General features: G+C 50.2%; 2 protein-coding genes across 2 annotated transcripts; both read left to right on the forward strand.

Moving 5' to 3' along the window:
• Positions 1 to 10897: 10897 nt before the first annotated feature.
• On the forward strand, positions 10898 to 12481 carry PFICI_12613 (uncharacterized protein; the record flags this gene model as incomplete). The annotated part of the gene is made up of 1 exon (XM_007841194.1): positions 10898 to 12481. One exon carries the CDS (start codon positions 10898 to 10900, stop codon positions 12479 to 12481), a length of 1584 nt encoding a protein of 527 aa, XP_007839385.1.
• Positions 12482 to 15743: 3262 nt separating this feature from the next.
• Positions 15744 to 17578, forward strand: PFICI_12614 (uncharacterized protein; the record flags this gene model as incomplete). The annotated part of the gene is made up of 4 exons (XM_007841195.1): positions 15744 to 16174; positions 16450 to 16799; positions 16929 to 17178; positions 17449 to 17578. 4 exons carry the CDS (start codon positions 15744 to 15746, stop codon positions 17576 to 17578), a joined length of 1161 nt encoding a protein of 386 aa, XP_007839386.1.
• Positions 17579 to 18757: the final 1179 nt, after the last annotated feature.

The raw sequence follows: 18757 nt of genomic DNA on the forward strand, positions 1-18757 counted from the left end.
AAAAAAAAGCAGAGGCGTGTGACGGGGTGGGAGTTTCTGTCAGGAATTCCCCGGGTCAGGCCAAAGTCAATCTCTCCGTCATGACGACGGGGGTCGCCCGGCGGGTTCAATTTACGTGGTAGCAGTAGCAGCCGCAACTTGCCCTGCTGCTGCTGCTATAGTAGTAGTAGTAGTTGTTGTTGTTGTAGGAGGTGATACGCAGATGCAGTTAGATAGAGCTCTCTCTCTCTCTAGAGGCTACCCTCACTCGAGCCGCGGCGTTGAGCGCGACATGGGTACCTTAACGTACGCATGCACGATATCGATCAGAATTGAGATTGACTTTGCGATGTGCCTTGGTGCTGCACACCCAGGCGCGAAAAGATATAGGGCGGAAACGCGCCATTGTTGAATTGAGTTTGCCAGAGCGTGAGCAGTAACTCTCGTTAATCTGGGGCAAGGAGGATTTTAGCTCTAAAAAGATCCGAGGAGCAGGCTGACATGGGGGGGATCTGCCTTGGACTGGACTGGACTGGACCCCTTCGGCGAAGCGCGACCGAATCTTTATTGGGGATCATCATTGATGCTTCTCTCAACGACGACACGCGCAACCTCGCGAGAGGACCACATACGACATGGCAGAAACAATATTTGGTAGATTTCATGTAGCCTTCCGCCTCGCTTGGTGTTGGGTAGTTGCCTTCTACGTCAGTCAACGTTGCCAATGATGTCGAAATCAACATGGCGCATGCGGGATACATTGCGCCGATGGCGGTGGACGATATGCCGTCGTGGACACGAGGACCTTCTTCGACAAGGGGTTGATGTCTGGGCTGCTTGTGAACGTCATTCGTCGTCGTGCTTGGGAGAGCGCTGAACAAAGAAAAAGTCCTGCTAGTTGAGTGATAGAAAAAAAAAAAAAAAGATTATGCATGCATGGCTTGGATTTGTTTTTCTGTTCATCTGTTCCTTTCTCCCCCGCCCCTCTTTCTCCCCTTCCTCTCTCTTTTTTCTCGAGTTTGACCAAGACAACACGGTAAAAGTATTGCTCTCCAAGACAATTGACAAGCTCTTTCGGTTCCGTCACCGAAGCCAGGAGTACCTATTGAGCTTAGCCTAGATTAGGGAGTAGAAGGAGGGGAAGGGGGTCTCGACGTCAGATGTCGAGTCGAGTGATCTATCTGCTGTGTTGGCAGACGCCTGTGTGACCTTGATTGCATGCAATCGTACATCAATGTAGTGTAGGTCACAACACAGAGAGGCACTGTAACTCGGAGGTAGGTAGTGTAGGTAGCTGCCTACTCGTCACTTGAAATGCCGCCTATGCATGTCGGCTTGGTGAATTGGTTTGGTGTCACAACCTACACACATTTTGACGCTGGTGCTCTCTCTCTCTCTCTCTCTCTTTCTGGCTGGGCCGCGCGAATAGTACCTATGTACGGCATGATTTTCGCTCTCTGTTATCGAGAGATGAAGGCCCTGGCATTGGCCTCCCTCGTATGAGAGAAATTTCCCAGTATCCCAGCAGTAGCCAAAGTGCTCGGCCCCCCACCATTCAGGCTGCCTAATGAAACTGCCGGGCCCGCTACACTAGAGGCGAATGCTCAGCTTTCCTCGGATGAACCGCATCGTAATGTTGTTTTATGCTGCGCGGCAGCAAGGGTGCCATGATGGCGGTGATGGTCCTGGGAGGGAGGGGGTTGATGGATGGATGATCAGCAACAGCAGTACACTACCTAGCACGTACACAGTAGTGCACGTAGTAAGCATGGCTGCCACCAGCGACACCCATGCGAGCCATGAAGCTTCAGGCAAAGATAGAAAGAAAGACATGGGGCCATTGAGACCCCTACGTACGGTACGGCGTTTCTTGGCTGGCGTCGGAGCCCTTGTTCCTGAACTATGCCTTTCTATCCAGACCCAGCAACACCAACAAAAGATTGGACATGGGTGGGTTGTTGGTATGGATGATGAATGTGATAGTAGCACGGTAGGCACGGTACGTAGTGGATAGTATGTTGTGCGGCAGTCGCCAGTCAAGCCAACATTGAAGGGCAATGGTGGGAAGCGCAGCCCAGCGAGTGCCGCGCTGGGTGGATACCAGCCCGGAACGTCTTTTGCCAAGCAAGGCTCAATGTCCTTCTGGGGGGGGCTCAAAGATCTCGTTTGCTCAGGCTCGTTCCCTACTTACTGCGTATTAGACCACCACTACTACAACTAATACATAGTACGTAGTGTACTACGTATACTTATTCTTCTGTGAATCCTAGCTATATTTCATGGAAAATGTAAACGACCAGGTAACCCAGGTTTGGATGCCTGGTGAACTCGCGGCAGCTTTAGGCCCGCAGAGAAGATTGTTCAGCAGATATGGAGCTTGGGGCATGGGAGGGCCTCCGCATCTCCATTGTAGCGTACCTACTAAGTAGTAGGTAGTATAGACTGTACACAGTAGAGGCAAATCATTCTTCTTCTTCTTCTTCTTCTTCCTCTTCCTTCTTCCTTGTCTCGACTCCAAAACGTCACGTCACCACCTCGTTCTGGGCAAGTATTTCCTCGTGTATGAACCAACAGTATGCATTGTACGTAAGGCCGCCCCTAGTGCTAGTTGTGTATGTACATAGTATACAGTAGGCTAGAGAGGTTCTTGCCATCCCCGCTCAAAATGGGAAACTATAGCATGACAATCTCGCATATCGCTGCGATTACCTAATGTTTTCTAACATCTCATGTGCTTTATTACTCGTTCTCTCCCTACCATCCCTCCCACGTTACTGTGTGTGCAGCAACACACATACTACTGCTACGGAATACTACTTGATCCCTCGGTCCCTGCCGTTAGTGCCTGTCTCTACACACTCCACTAGAACCTAGCTGGCTTAGGTGGAATCAAGTTCTACTCATCAAAGGATTCACTTCTTCTAGTCATGCCGCAGTAGCTCCTTCCGGAGACCGGCTTGGTGGTCGACATCGTTCCGAACCATGATGATTGTACATGCTGCTAATAGCATGGCCGAGGCGAAGCGATGCGCCATGCTACGATACTAGCGCGACGGGGACCTTTGACAAGTTTGATCTTTCTTGCACATGCATTACGTTTTGAGACACTGGTGGACTGGTAGTAGACCTCGATCCAGAAAGAAGAGGGCGAGCCCGGGTGCCGGATATCGTCCCGACGAGCTGTAGTATAGTAGAGTATAACCTGTAGTCAAGAGAGTGCCGGTGGCGAAAAACAGAGAGCGCTCAAAGCTCAATCGAGCGGCCTGCAGAGAGCCGAGCAACCAACACCATGGGGAATTTGGTCTTGTGGGTGCAGTCTAGAGAGCTGAGCTACGCTGTGCCTTGGTCTATAAAGGGAAAGGGATGTATGGTATCTTGAACCGGCCTCACGATTAAGAAGACGAAAGGAATGCATGCACATGAGAGCCGTCTTACTCTCCATGGTGATACCCCTACTTGCTGTGTACTGTACTAGGTAGTGGTGAGTATCAAGTGAGCATGTACGTATGTGCGACCGGCCGAGAGGCGAAATGATAGCTTCTTGGCACAGAGTCCGGCAGACTTGCCGAGCCACACAGATTGCTGGCGGAGCCCGGTCCGCCCTCTGAGGCAGGTCGCGCGGGGCAAGGCGAGCTTGGCACAATGTGGTAGCGCAAAGCATGCAAAGCAAGCAAGCCCAGCTGCATATGAGCATGTATATAGTCTGAAAAGAAAAGGAAGGCTGACATGAAAGTGCTAATCACTGTTCGCCTGCGCTCGGTATAAAATGCGGACGATCGATACCCTACTGCCTCCATTGTTGCGAAGCAGCCTTGTGGTAGTGCAAAACTTGCAGACAACGTCTAACGAGCAAGATCCGTGGCCCAAGGGAGGAGATTTGCATTTCAAACCCACCCCCCGATTCTTGATGTTGCGGCTCGTTGGCCAGACTCCAGACAGGATACGACCGGGCATCAGCTGCGTCCATGCGAGAGAGCCGTCGATTCCGGTGCAGTCCGTATCCAAGACCGAGTAATGAATGGGCAAATTTGCAATTCCCATACTCAAAATATCATCATCAGCCTTGACATGTACAGAGTAATTGCTTTCGTGCCCCCCAATTGTCCAATATCTGAAGGTCCAAGGAGCCATCTGGCTTCTCACTGGCTGGCGAGACCCCTGTAGACATTTTAAGGTTTGTTCCGTGCCGCAAAGAGTATAGTCTTTGCGGGATGCAACCAATCATTATTCATGATTCTTATGCGAGACCCGCACCGCCGATGCAGGGAATCCTAGCTGGTAACATCATAGCTCAAGAGACCTTCCGTCTTGCGAGTGCCTGGCGAGTCTACCGAGCTCCCCGTCCTCCCCGGTAAAGGCCTCCCCAGGCTTCTTGGTGCCCTTCTACACTATGCCGCAGCAGCACCTGTTCTAACGGGATCCGCGAAATCGTCAATGTCGATCACTACAGGTAGGCATGGATGGCTTAGCTACCATCAACCTAACCCTACGCAATGCTGTGTTGGAATGGGTTAGCAGGTTGGCAGGTATGCAGTAACGTACAGAGCTACTGACATACACATGAACTCACCCTCCAAAAGTCGACAGACATTTCGTCGTGCCTATGGTCGATCGACAGGTCTGGACCCTCTCCGAGCCTCTGCCCGCATAAGTGCCACCTCCAGTCTGGCGTGCTGGATGCCCTGATGGCCGCCCTGTAGGGGACGGATTGCCGTACATGGACCATGGACCGGGTAGGTGTTGTAGTGGTGGGTGCAGGAGCGAGCGAAAATGTACAGTGATACTTGCATTTCCCACTCAATGCACCCTGGTAGGTGGCAGTTTCCAGAGGCACCGGGTCCCCATCAGGGCACACATCAAAATTAGCTCCTAGTTGAGATGTAGCTGTATTCACAATGCTGTTCATTTGCCTTCTCATTCAAACTGTTCTTTTGTACCGGTATGTTGATCTCTTCTACCCTAATGACCTTTTTATGTTGCTTGTGGGTAAAGGCAACAACAGCTCTACATTGAGGGTATCCAGTGAGCACTGCCCAACGCCGCCTAGTCACGGTACGACTTATTGAGTATTTCTCTTGTACCTCTTGGCCCACCTTGAATAGGTCATGTCGTCACTACACGAAGCCATCATTACACGACTACGACTCTCTCTACCTTGACAGCAGACCAACGCATTAGAAAGCGCCGCAAAGTTGACTGAAACAGCAGCCTTACTCTGTACACTTTTCTCAAACACAGACCCCAACCACACACAAAAAAGACCGCAGCCATAGTCGCCCTCGGCACATGTAACATAACAGAAAACGGGCCGGGGAATTAAAACCATGCCACTACTCATTTTGGTAAGTGGGACAAGGTGAGGAATATCGGGCTTCACATGATCGACCGTCGAGCTTGCTGCCCAAATCGCCCGGCAAGAGAAAACCCCCTGGCCAGGTGAGAGCATCTCGAATATTCCTTACAGCATATCCATTTCCCAATTAAACACCAGGTCCCGCTTCCGTCCAGGGCATGTTGCTCGCTCGATTTGCCATGTGGGTAGACATTGCAACAGTGGTTCCCCCGAGATACTGGATACAATTGACACCCGGCTCTCAAGCGAGAAATGCCAATGCGAGATCGTTGTGCGCTGGCAAGGAAAAGAGCATCGAAAGTACAGGCATCTTCCACATATTACCACACGATACACACATATTTGAAAGGGAAGAAAAAAAAAGAGGCCCTGGACATACCAACGTACGATCCATTTTCCGGATTCATGAAAATCTCCACAGACCCGCAGTGCTTCTTGTATTGCTTGCTGTATCCAACACCAGGTCTTGTGACTATTGGAAAAGCAAAACCCAAGAGCAATCGATGGCAATTGTCTTCTTCCCCGTACTACCTCATCCTTCACTTTGGAATGGATAGAGAAAAAGGAATTCAAAAAGACCCGCCCAGGCCTGACAAATGGGGATCCCTTGCTGATCACGGATCGAGTCGGCGCGTCGTACCGTTTCTACTGTCAATTTTCCAGGTCAAATCACGGCAAATTGGGGAAGAAGCTAATGTGCTTTCGGTATATCTCCAGATCATATAATTCTTCCCTTGTTCAAAGCGTCTACTCAGCCTCACAATCAAGTACCTAGACGTCGCGCCCGTTAGTCTGCCACGGAGCTAGCGCCGGTCTTTATGATTTCTTATACCCTTCATACATGTAAACTTGCAGGCCTTTCTTGTCTTCCCCAAAAGGTTGTAGCCACATCTGCTCCTGCCAAAGTATTCTCCGGCCCTTAACATTCATCAGGACACATTCCAAATTATCTCTATCTCTCTGAACATTAAGAAAGAAAGAAAAGAGTGAGAGCGAAGGAATCGAAGAAAGCGCTTCGAAAAGAACAAAATCCAACATCGAAATAGGTACGACCAACAGACGCTCAGATCTCTGACATGAAAGAAGATGTAGTACACATTAGTACTATTTTGTGTTATAGCTACTCTGTTTATGCGTGTTGTACTGGGATGTCAGAACTACTCCTGGGATTTTCCTTTTTCCCTTCAATTCTTAGTTCTACTAACACATGGGTTGAAGTGCTTAGATCGTCACAGGGGGCGGCAGGCGATTGAATTGATGTAAGTCGATTGTCACTCCCATTTTCCAAGCGCATATACCAATGCCTGCCCGTCTGCCTGCCTGTATGTCCATTAGCCCATCTTCACAAGCCCCCTTTTCTTCTTCCCTAAGCCTCCAACATTGATAACGGACCCGAGCGACAAGATGGCCGCCACATTTCCTCCCTAAAGCTGCGAGATGTGCTGCAGAAACGAGAATTAGCTCGTGGACTGAGACATCAGCAGCAGTTGAAACCAGCCCATTGCTGATTATAAGGTTTTCTAGTGTCTGAGGGTTGAAGAAAGCAGCGTTACCCGTACCGAGGACCCGTAGTCCGCCAAACTCAAATCTCTGCCTTGTCAGTCTGCAGTAGTTAGCCAACACGTCGAGGAGGGCCGAAAGACCAAACAGATTGGTTACCGAAGCAAACATCCACAGAGCCGGCCGAACAAGGACAACCAGAGCCGAGTCGCTGCTTGTGATTACCAGGGTAAGTAAGCGTGCAGCACTGTTGAAGAAATTACCCTGCCTACCCTTGCGTTCCTGTATCTGGAGATTGCCCCCTTTAGTGCCGCTCTGTTTTATTCCGCCCCTACTATACTTGCCCGCCGCCGCGCCTCTCACATCCCATCCTTCACTACCTACACGCAAAGCAGGGCTTCACAGAATAAAAGATAGAGCGAGATAGAGGAAAGCGAGTGAAATGAGAAAACGAAGGGAGAAAAGTAGTCTTCCGTTCATTGCGGACATGCTGGCATACCTCGAAACCGGCATGGCAGCCCAGCCAACAAGCCAGCAAGCTGGGCAGAACGGTGGTGGTGTCTGACCTAGCGAGAAACAGATACCAACACAAACACACGACATGACAAGGTCATAGGATAAAAACGCTCACTGTACCTTGTATCACCTGTCTCTTGGAGTCGCTGAGTGCTAAGCGGCCTGCCCTATCGTGGAGTTATTGACTAATAACAAGATACTGGACCTCATCAGCCATGCCTACAACATTGCCTAGTATTCCCTAGTTCATCAAATGGGCATCCCATATTCCAGGCTTGTCATCCCCTCTCCCTCTCTCTCTCTCTACTTCTACCTCGGTAGCTTCCTGTATCTGCTCAGCTAGCCAGGCGGCTAATAATCTGATCTGTACCAACATGAACAACATCCCTCATCCACCAGCTAGCTACCTTCTGCGCCCCCTCTTATTACATGCACTGGACACACACACACACACACACACACACACACACACACACACTCACCCACGCACTTACACTTATACACAAAACGCTTTTCTCTTTTTCCGAGTGCGCTGGGACCAGGTCCTGTCCGTACGTCTGTGTCTGTCTGTCTAGCTATCGGTACAGGTCTAGAGATTGACTACCGGTACCTAGCTACCGTACCTTGGCCCACGAGCTGCCTTACCACACCCCCGTCTGACCAGCCGAGCATGGGTCCGGGTGTGTTCGTCGCTAGCGATCATTAGATCGATCGTTCTGTCCTGAGTGGCACCCGTACCTTCATTTGCTCCATCGTCATTGACCCTGGCCAGTCCCTTTTTGCTGACTTGCCCTTGAGCAAGACGATCAACTCCACTAGGCCAAGCACCAGGCCCAAAGCCCAATAGCCCAGGAGCTGGAGCCCAAAATATGCCCAAATCCACCCTCCTCCTACTCATAGCCCACTCGTTCGTTTCCCTAAGCCTAGCAGCCTAGATAGAGCATCCATCCGGGACGTCCTTGGCTCCTGATTTGCCTGTGGAGGGATTATTTATTTTGAATTTTTTGATTTGGTTTGTGGATGGGCAGTGGATGTTGCACCTCGGAAAAATGCCTGGGATATTATGCACTGACGATTAACGTTCTTTCCCCAGATTTGGCTTGGACTGGCTTCCATCCTCCAGTCGGAAACAGGGAAAGCACCAGCATTGAAAACACCCAACGCCCACAGCCACTACGACTACGACTACCACTGCTACTGCCACTACTACTTGCTACTATTGCTGCTGCTGCCACTGCTGTTGTTGCTGTTGTTGCTGCTACTGCTACTACTACTTTTACTTCCATGCTCATCACCAATCGTTATTATTTGCACTAAAACATAAACAACACGGTACCTACCTTGGACCAGCCTACATCCTTTTACCTCTACCTACATACAAGCACAACCTTGAAGCTTGGTAGTGCCTGACCACCAAAACGACCTTTTTGTTTTTTTTTTTTACACCACCGCCAGCACCGACTACTGCCTACTACCTGTACATATATCTTGTACACAATCTCAGCCACCTGCTCAAGGTACCTTACCTACGGCCAAGCCATACTTCTGTCACTACTATTATTGCTACTGCTACTGCTTCGCCTACCACCACTCACCACCTACCTTACTTACACCTTACCCCCACCACCAGATCCCAAACCACCACCACCACTACTACTACAACCACCATAACAATCACCATTACTACTCACGTACTGGCGCCCATTATCACCATTGCCGGCATTACCACTAATTTCTCTTGGTTTGTTCTTTTTGGGGTCTGGTCTCGATTACTGCCCATTGCCCATTGTACTTTGCGTTTTCTTCCTCATCTTCACATCTTCCTTCATCTACTCTATTAGAATACTCGGCGCCAGGGCAGCAAAAAATTCCTGGCGAGTCACAAAGAGGCCAAGAGAGTCGAGTCGGATTTTTACCATACTTGACCGTCTTCTTCCAGATTGCGAGCTTCTTTCTTGCCAGTCCAGCCGCCGTACATAAAACCCCGTACGACGCGAAAGCAAAGAAATAATACTACCCACTACCACTACTTTTGTACTCCTCGACCAAGGGGACTGCATTACATTAGTAGCAATATCCGGATCTGGAATTTTTTGCTTTGGGACGACCTTAGGTGCCCACCGTTCCCCCCAACCCGCTCGGCCGTCTGACGCCTCACAATCATAGAGCGCGCCAAGACTCACACACCCACGCATTGTCCCAGCTACCAAGGACTGAGCCTCGCAAGTGTAGAGGTACTTTGTTAAAAGCTTTGGACTGGTTGATTGGCTCCCCCCTGCCGGCCGGACAGTAACGAACACCACCATATACCGTGACGTTACTCGACCGAGTCATTGCAGCTGGACCCCAGGTCACAAAAAGCATTATAGAAACGAACACCCTTTCAGCCCAAATTTTTTTCTTCCTGTCTATTCTCTGCAGCACCTCGACCGCTTGGCGTTGCTTTTCTCGACCAGGCTTCCCGACCAAGCCCGCATCAATTACGGGATATTGCTCCAGTAGGTGCCGATATCTCATCAGACAGGCCGCTCAAAAACATCGGACATTCTGGGCTCTCCCGACTTGCTTCGAAACTTAAATACGCCTTCCCAGACAGCCTTCTCCGATTATAGTGTCCCCTCCAAGTTTGGATCGATCCCCCTCTGAGCCTCTTGTACCTTGTAGGCTGCCGTGGGCTGCTGGCTTGTCTTTACCCCGAAAAGCACTGATATGTGAGACTGCCATTACATCTGCGCAGAACCGGGGCAAACTTAAATTCACACAACCAGCGGTGCTCCGAGACCTTCTTGCTCGCGCCTCTTTCTGCAGCGGACGGGTTTTCGGCATACTTTGTAGGGTGCCGCCATTTGTACAATAGTTTGCAGAAACCTACACAGTTCTTTGGGGAGTTGGCCACCAACTTCTCTTATCCACACGCACGCGTTACCTACAACAGGCACCATTTGGTCACTCTTCCACTCTCACACGCAGGAGAAAACCTTCAGAGTCTATTTTCTGCCCTCTCCCAAAGGGTCCTCATCTCTTTCCAGGCACCATTTGGCCGCGAGGGTAGCAGCAACAATCGGCCCTCCTTTCTCCTGTCCCATCTTGTCAGTCCCAAAACCTACCGTATGCCGAAAAATTCACACTTCATAAATGGGAACTGGCTGCCCTTCTGATTTCTCAATCCATCTACAAAAACTATTCACATCAACAACATCAAGGAGGCCGACAAAACAACAAAATTCATATCTGCTTCGCTGAAAAGACGGCACGTATTCAAGCAAAAGACTTCGGCTTTGCTTAATTCGGAGAATAACCACCAACCACGCGTCAGCAGTCTGGAAGCTTCCCACTTATATATCCTCCGCCCTCCGCTTTAAGTTTCTTTGGGTTCACTTTTTGGTTTCGGTACGATATCTCGTTCCCACATCCTCCCTCTACGACAACTTCTAAGGTTAGTTTTCTAGTCAGGAACCATAAGACCTCTGGCAAGGAATTCAAACTCAAGCTTCTTCACTCGTCAACAGACAACGTTGCTTCTGCTCATTGTCGCTTTGCCAGCGAACAATGAACCGCCCGGCAGGAGGCAGCATGGCTGGAGCGACCACCACGTCCAGCCAGACCGGTGCCGGTGCTCCTCTGGAGCCAACCTGGCAAGGATACTGCGGCAGCACCATGGATGCCCTCTTCCTTATTGAGTGGTGCCTTCGTGGTTCTGGCAAGCACGTCCCAAGGCGACCGCACGATCGTGAGAGAGCCGAACTCATCGTTAGCGGTAACATCTTCATCTACGAGGAGCACGCCAGTGGCATCAAACGATGGACTGACGGTGTCCCGTGGAGCCCCAGTCGTATCCTAGGCAACTTCCTCATCTACAGGGAGCTCGATAAGCCGTTTGAGCCCGGCCAGAAGAAGAAGGCCAAGCCCAAGAAGGAAAATGGCGTGACCAAGGCGACTAGCAACCAGAGATCTAGCTCGATCGGCCACTCTGGAATGATGGCTATGGGATCAGCCACAACATCGTCGACCACGACATCGACATCGTTCAATAACCAGAATGGATCTGGCCAAGGAGACGCCGAAACACGAGCTCTGGTAGGGTCACTAGTCGACAGCTACCAGTTCAAGCAGGACGGTCTTATCAAGAAGACTATCAGTCTGTCGTATAACAATATTACACATCACATAGTATCTTATTACACTATCGAAGATGTCAAGAACGGTAATTTGATGCGACCAAGCGAGACGTTCTTGCGAGGATTTCCGCCCCGGGCCGAGCTCATCCAGAACAGCAACTTTCGAGCACCGGTTGACGACAACGACATCTTTGTCATGCCCGACGACCCGCGTTTCGCTGGTTACGATCCTCGAGCATACGATGATGGCAGGTACATGATGCAAGGCATCTACACGAATACAGTCCCGAGATCGATGTCGGTGCCCACGGTGCCCAGCGTGCCCGGCCTTCACATTGGATACACAGCGCAATACGCACCCCAGAACTACGCGGTTTCCCAGTCGATAGCAACGACCATGCCTTCCACAGCTCATATCCCGGCCGGCTACGCTCCGCCGTCTGCCCAATCTTATACATACGACCAAAATTCACTGTCGTCAAGATATGGTTCACAGGATTCGAGCTATCTGTCTGGTGGTCCTGTCCCCAATTCTCTTCGAAGACACACGTCCGTGTATGGTGCGAACGGCAATAACCAGCACTCTTTTACTACCCCGGCTCTCCCAAGAAGCCAACTGAGTAGCAGCGTATTGCCGAGCAATGGTGACGCCAACCACAGCCTTGGCAGTGGCTCTTTCAGCACTGGCGCGGATATCTATGGAACTCAACCCAGCTCAGGGAGCTCCAATCACCATCTGTCATACGATTCGAACTCGGCAGCTCCTAATACCAGTTCATACACATCGCAGAACTCGGCATCATCTTCTTTTGATGGGTTGCCACATTCGCAGAGTGCCACAAGCTCATCTGGTCCTGTACAACCCGCCACGGACTACGACGGCTCGATCTCAACTACGAATGGTACGACAGGCTTTCACTCGACGAGTGGCGGAGCAACTCCAGATGAGCTCATCCCACCCCGGGCTAGTGGTTCTGAATGGGGCAACAGCAGCTTTTCTGGTTATCAGCATTAGTAGTCTCGTTCACGCTTCGTATGTATTTGTACACCTCATACAGCGTCTTTTCTTGTTTGGGTTCTTCTTTTACTGCTTGACTTTTTCTTATTTTTACCTGTTTACTCGAGTCCTGGTGGACTTGGCATTCCTGGCATTGCGGCAACCCCCCAAAAATTATCATGGCTGTGCATCGGATGAGGGTTTACGCATCGGGAGGCGAAACAATAATGGCAAAACGGAGTTTCTGGAGTTATTCGGGCTTTGAGCGTTATTATCAAGAAAAGAAAGAAATCTCTCGGGGTTTGGAGGACGCGTGATCCACAACTTCATGCATGTGTGAATTAGACCTGGAGAATTGATGCTTTGGTAGTTGATGCTTTGGTAGTTGGTTATGAGTTTGCGGGTGCGGTATTACCCCCGTCTAACACGTTGGCATTTATGGTTATGCAGTATAATCAAGATGATTTCTTGTCCCTTTGGACGCTATAATCGACAGTTTGAAAGACGTGTGTTATTTTCTGGAGCCAATATGGGCATCTACTTTCAGAGACCAATTGTGTTGCGTAAGAGTTGCCCAAAAATCGGTTGATCTCCGAGGACACACTGGCTCTACTCCCAATAGTTGATGAGTTCCGGTAGTTCTTGTCCACACTCGCTTGGTGTTACTGATTACAGTGCTCTGCTGGTTCTCTTGTCACTTAAGCCATGGAATCCGTGGGCCGTATTTTGAGGTGAGGCCAAGAGAGGAGAGGAGATGTGGTAGTGAGTGGAGGAGTGCAGTCAGATTGAGACTATGCTGCTTCGTGCATACATTCATTACCGTTAGTACATTCAGCCCAGACTACAGACAAAGCCAATACTCGTTGTAGATGCTGCAGGAATACGGGCTAACTTGACCAGGATCATGTCTGGTGGAGAGTACGACGAGATACTGGGAAGTCTTTGTCAACATTCCAGACATGTGCTAGCGCATGGGGACGAACCGATTGGACGAGCTTGGGTACTCGACGTACCTGCGCATATGTTGTCGGTATATGAGTAGTCCGCCCATTCAAATTCTGCCGAGAGACCCAGCATATGTGATTAGCACCCGTAACTACCTGATACAACACCATCAGCAGAGCAGTTGGTGGTAATAGTTAGCGTGGTAGCACGGTAGTGATAGCAGTAGGTTGGCCCCGAACATGACTTTGAGACTGATCAATTTGAGGTACAGCAGGGCCTACATGGTACAGATGGCTGCAATCCGTTAGTATTGACGTGGTTGTAGTTAACATCCCTGCCTGACTACTTCAATGATAGATGGCCTACATAGGTACCTGTGCCATCAATATCCATACTACCTACCTACTTGAATTGCATGAGATATCACTAATGACGTGCAGACTCAGCCCACCAGACTCGGCCAGCCCAGCTACATTAGCCAGCCAGTCAGTTCAGCAAGCACTCTTACAACACATGCGTCAGTGAGCGAGTGGCTTGGGAGCCCCCCTCCCCCCCAATCCGTTTCTCTCCCTACATTATCCTTCCCCCTCTCTTCTGCTCCACCTGTTTCTGCCGTCATTGGCAACAACAGCCAACAATATGACTGGACTTGAATGTAATCCTGACGATGGAACTAGCGTATTTGCGGACTTGATGTTGGAGAATGGGCTAAGGCGGGCGGGGGAGGAGGAGAGGGATAGGCTCTTATGATTTGTTGAGGTTTACTTACCTACACGGGCAGATTATACATGAATACTACTACTAGGCATGTAGGCTACAGTCCGGTCCGGGGAAGAAGCCGAGTAGATCATCAGGTTCCATTCACCTGCTTCATCGTTAATGAGAAGAACCACCCAAAGTACCTCGATTATCGTTATGCGGCAAGGGAATAGTTGGAATACAAGTGTGTCTAAGCAAAGCAGCCACAGCACGAGATAGCGCTTTGCACATTAGAGCGGAGGACTTGACTAACTTAGATCCCCATCACGTACCTGGTGATTTGAGCTTGGGTGGCTTGTATTTCTCTCGACTCAAGGTACTTGGGTTACTTATGAGATACGTAGATCAAATATCTCCGGTTGGATCCTGCAAGATAGCATCGGACTCGGATGATTTTCAATCACTAGAGATTCTAAGAATCCAACTAAACCTACTGGAGTAGGCAACAATAAGAACAACAGGAAGTGGCTGCCGATATTTTGACTTTTGGTCTACTACTGCGCGAACTCCGTGCACGAGTCGCCGATTCCACACTGTACGGCAGAGAAGGAACTCGCCTACGCTGGTTGGCTGATTGGCCACTTGGCGGCGAGCTTAACCGATTTGTTGCAGAAGCCAAAAAAAAAAAAAAAAAAAAAAGTCCAAATCCTCCGAAAATCTTCACCCATTTATCTACCTACCTACTGCTACCTACCCATTGATGCCTTTCACCTCAGCTCCCTCGCACGAGCGTATGCCACATGCCAATTTGATTGATTTGCCAATGTCATGCAAGCTCCAGGGAACTGATACTACCACCCGACTGTAGTACTGCTACTGGACACAGTACGACTACCACTGCACAGCTAGGTACGTATGCAGCTACACTCCACACCTGTTGTTCACTACCTACCTACCAACCAAGCCTACCTGCTACCTACTGCACATTTCACCCGCCCACCCACCAACAAAACCGACCACACACATTGAAGATCTACAGTGCCTACATGCCTAGTAGCCGTTTCGGAACCTCTACCCGTGACTGTCCCAGAGATAGACTTTGGCAAAGTCCCAGCTAACATAAGCTGCAGGAGCTCGACGCTGCCCCGTCCCCATCCATCCATCTCCTTGGGAGCTTGCTGGTATCTTTGTCTTGTCCTTGTCTTTGTCACTGGGCTTGAGGGGGCGGTTGCAAAGCCAAACTCTGCCAAGCACCGAGTCGGGCGTCTCCGTCGCCTGTGTCTTTCTCCCTCAACTGTCTTGCTGCTGCTACTACTGCTGCGCCTCGGCCGTGTCTGCCTGCTCCATTGGCGCCGGTGATTAACCGTCCTATCACAAAGCATAGCAACGGCGCCCCGAGAGAAGGCAGCCCTTGGGCAGGCTTAGCTACGCCATTGCCCTTGATATCATCAACTGTTTTCTCCGGGCCCGCTGCATTTCCACCGAGGGCTTCGGGCATTGCCGTTGAGGCACTTGAGCCTTGCTGGCGGAGGAGTATCATTGGCTGGCTTGTTGGCTCGGATTTAGGAGGTGGAGCGCGAAGAGCAAACGACGAGACGATTACACTGCACGTGAGCAGGCTTGAAGTCCGTTCATCATGGCTTCCCCAACATTGTCCTGCGGCGGCGCCCGCTTTGCGGTTGCCAGGCTGGCCACTGGCATGACTGTGCCATCACTGAACTCTAATCGAGCACGTTTGGTGTCGGATCCGAGGGGCGCGCCTGTCAGCCTGAGACATGCGCAGTCGATCCATTATTTCTCGTCTGCCACTGTTTTGCGGCGTCTGTCGAGACAGCGATCCCAACACGAACTGGCAGCTGACCGGGCTTCGGAGCAAGCAGCAGAATGCATTGCAGCTCGTACTGCCACCGCCAGCAGCAGCATCGGTCCCGGTATGACTCACCTGGACGTGCCTAGTCTTGCTGTGAAGAGACCCATCTATGGCATCATGAGGAACACCAGCCTATGTAGACATTTCTCATTTAGAACAAGTTGTCTGGAGCGCGATGGCAAAGGCCCCAAAGAGCAGTACGTACACACACCCTTTTACACTAAACCCCGATATACCCAATGTCCATGCCACTGTACTCGCTTGAATACCAAAGAAGAAAACACTGCAAAGTCATGGTGGACTTGTGATTATTTGTTGGGAAATTCCTCTGCCCGCCAATTACACTTGATCAGGTTGTCTTGGCTCACTAGCTTGGCACCCAGTTGGGATCAGATGAGGACATTTCGTGAACATGACATGATCTATCGAGGGACAAATATACTGTCCAAAGTCGCTAATGCTGTAACAATAGAGGTCCGGAAACGGCAGCGGGTGTCACTTCGACCTCTGCGATTCGGAAAGTCCTTCCCAAGGCTCTCGGGTCTGCACTGACGCCACATGAGAATATATACACAATTCCAAATTTATTGACATTTAGCCGTATCATCGCCTCCCCATTCATTGGTTATGCCATACTTCACGATGCCCACGCCTGGGCACTGGGCCTATTTGTCTATGCTGGCGTATCGGATCTCCTTGATGGATGGATCGCACGTCGGTGGAAGTTGCAAACCGTCGTTGGCAGCATAGTCGATCCCATGGCTGACAAGATGCTAATGACAATTCTGACCGTGTGCCTGGCTGCCAAAGGTGCATTGCCCAGTAAGTGGAAATCTTCTATACTCTAGACCTTGGATATTGCCGATCTTGGGTTTCAACCCTGCCCCTGTCCCGGTGTGTGCGCGCGCGGCAAGCGATGAACCATGCTGACCCCGAGTCAAAATTGCCCAGTCTGGCTGGCAGGTATCATCTTGGGTCGGGACGTTGGCTTGGCCATATCGGCCATCTACTACCGTTGGATTTCGCTCCCGCCGCCGAAAACATTCACAAGGTACTGGGACTTTAGCCTACCTTCAGCCGAGGTCCGTCCAACAACAATCAGCAAGTACAACACTTTCCTCCAGCTTGCCCTCATGGGATCTACCGTGGTGGCGCCACTGGTGACCGGCATTGAAGTTGGGCCAGCATTGATTGGACTTCAGTAAGTTATACCAGCACTGCTCCCGGACCTTGTATAATCCCAGCTGGGGTCTCCCCCGCATCATTTAGTACCCTCAAGCCTCGGGAGCTCCCCCACAGCATCTCAGCCTCGCCGCTCCGCTTGTAATAAGGTCTCTGTGTGATTAGAAACATTGCGGTTTCCAACCACATGTGATCATGGGCATGATCCACTTCTCTTACTGGTCCATTTACGACTCATCTCGAGAGGGCGCCGCCAGTCGTGCTAGAGTAAGGCTAACGGCTTTGACAGATACATTGTAGCTACTACAACCATCTGGAGTGGTCTGAGCTACGTTTTCAGCAAAGATGCAGTCAAGATCTTGTCGGATGCCAAGAGCAAAGACAATGCAGCCAATGAGGACAAGTCTCGCGAGCAATGACGGATCTTATCTTTAGAAACCATGAAGATCACGCGTGCATCAGCCACTTCTACAGTGGCTTGATACAAATAGCAATGCGGCTCCGCTTGTAAAATTAGAACGAGACATACATGCAACAAAATAGGCTTTCCGACCATTCTGCCGTCGCGAGAGAGGCAAGCAGATTCTAGAGACAGTCGTCGCCCTTGTATTATACGAAGAAAGAACGACATGCTCCCACGCTTGCATGCTCGCTTATCAACAACTCGCATTTTCACTATAGGCCACAAAAGATATCTCGCGTATTGCCCGATCTGCAAGGCATGAGCGGGGACGCGGAGTTGATTGTGTAACCTTTGCAAGCCATGAGTTCACTCTTGATTCAGCCTTTTCAATAGATGCGGACAAGGGAATGACGATCCTGCAAGCGGAACCTTTGCCGATGTAATTGGTAAGAGATGTGCTGCTCAGCATTCTTGGTGACGGATGGGAGGCTTCTAGATCTGCCCATACACATGACTAGTGTAGCGGTTCCTTGCTTCCTGAAGAATATATTGACTGTCTTGTCTCAATTCTCACTGCATATTCTCTAACCCGATTGAATTGTTTCAGAAATCCCATCTGTTGCATGACTCCTTGATCCCATTATATCCTGGCCAATGTGGTACAACCACTCTTGCCGTCCCGATGTGTATATGCCTGCTGCTCTTCCCTGAACCCGATAAGGTTTTTCTTGGTGTGCATGAACGACGGACGGCACGGCACCGACATGACGGAGGCAATCTTCAAGTAAGCATGCCGACTGGGCGGCAGGCAACAAACCCGACTGACCAGCTCTTTAGTATTGAATAAACATACTCGGATCGACAAATATTTTATTGTTATCATCTCAACAGGAAAGTAAACTCCAGTGTCGACGATCAGAAGGAGGAAAAAAAAAGAAAAGAAAAAAAAGTCGGCATAGGGCCGAATCTCGGTGTTGATTACCTAGGTACGTGACTTGGGAAACCCCAATTCCGCTCCGTTTTTCTTTTCCCCTCCCCTTCATGGCGTGGCGTCAAGAATAATCAACGATGATCGGCTGCGTATCAAAATTTTTTTTTTTTCCATCGGGGCTGAGACATCTGCATCGTTGTCACATAGCCAAAAAAAAAAAAAAAAAACGAAACAAGTAATTTCCGACGAACTTTCTATTGGTCG

This window comes from Pestalotiopsis fici (assembly GCF_000516985.1).
Source record: "Pestalotiopsis fici W106-1 unplaced genomic scaffold PFICI_Scf_10, whole genome shotgun sequence".
Taxonomy (NCBI): domain Eukaryota; kingdom Fungi; phylum Ascomycota; class Sordariomycetes; order Amphisphaeriales; family Sporocadaceae; genus Pestalotiopsis; species Pestalotiopsis fici.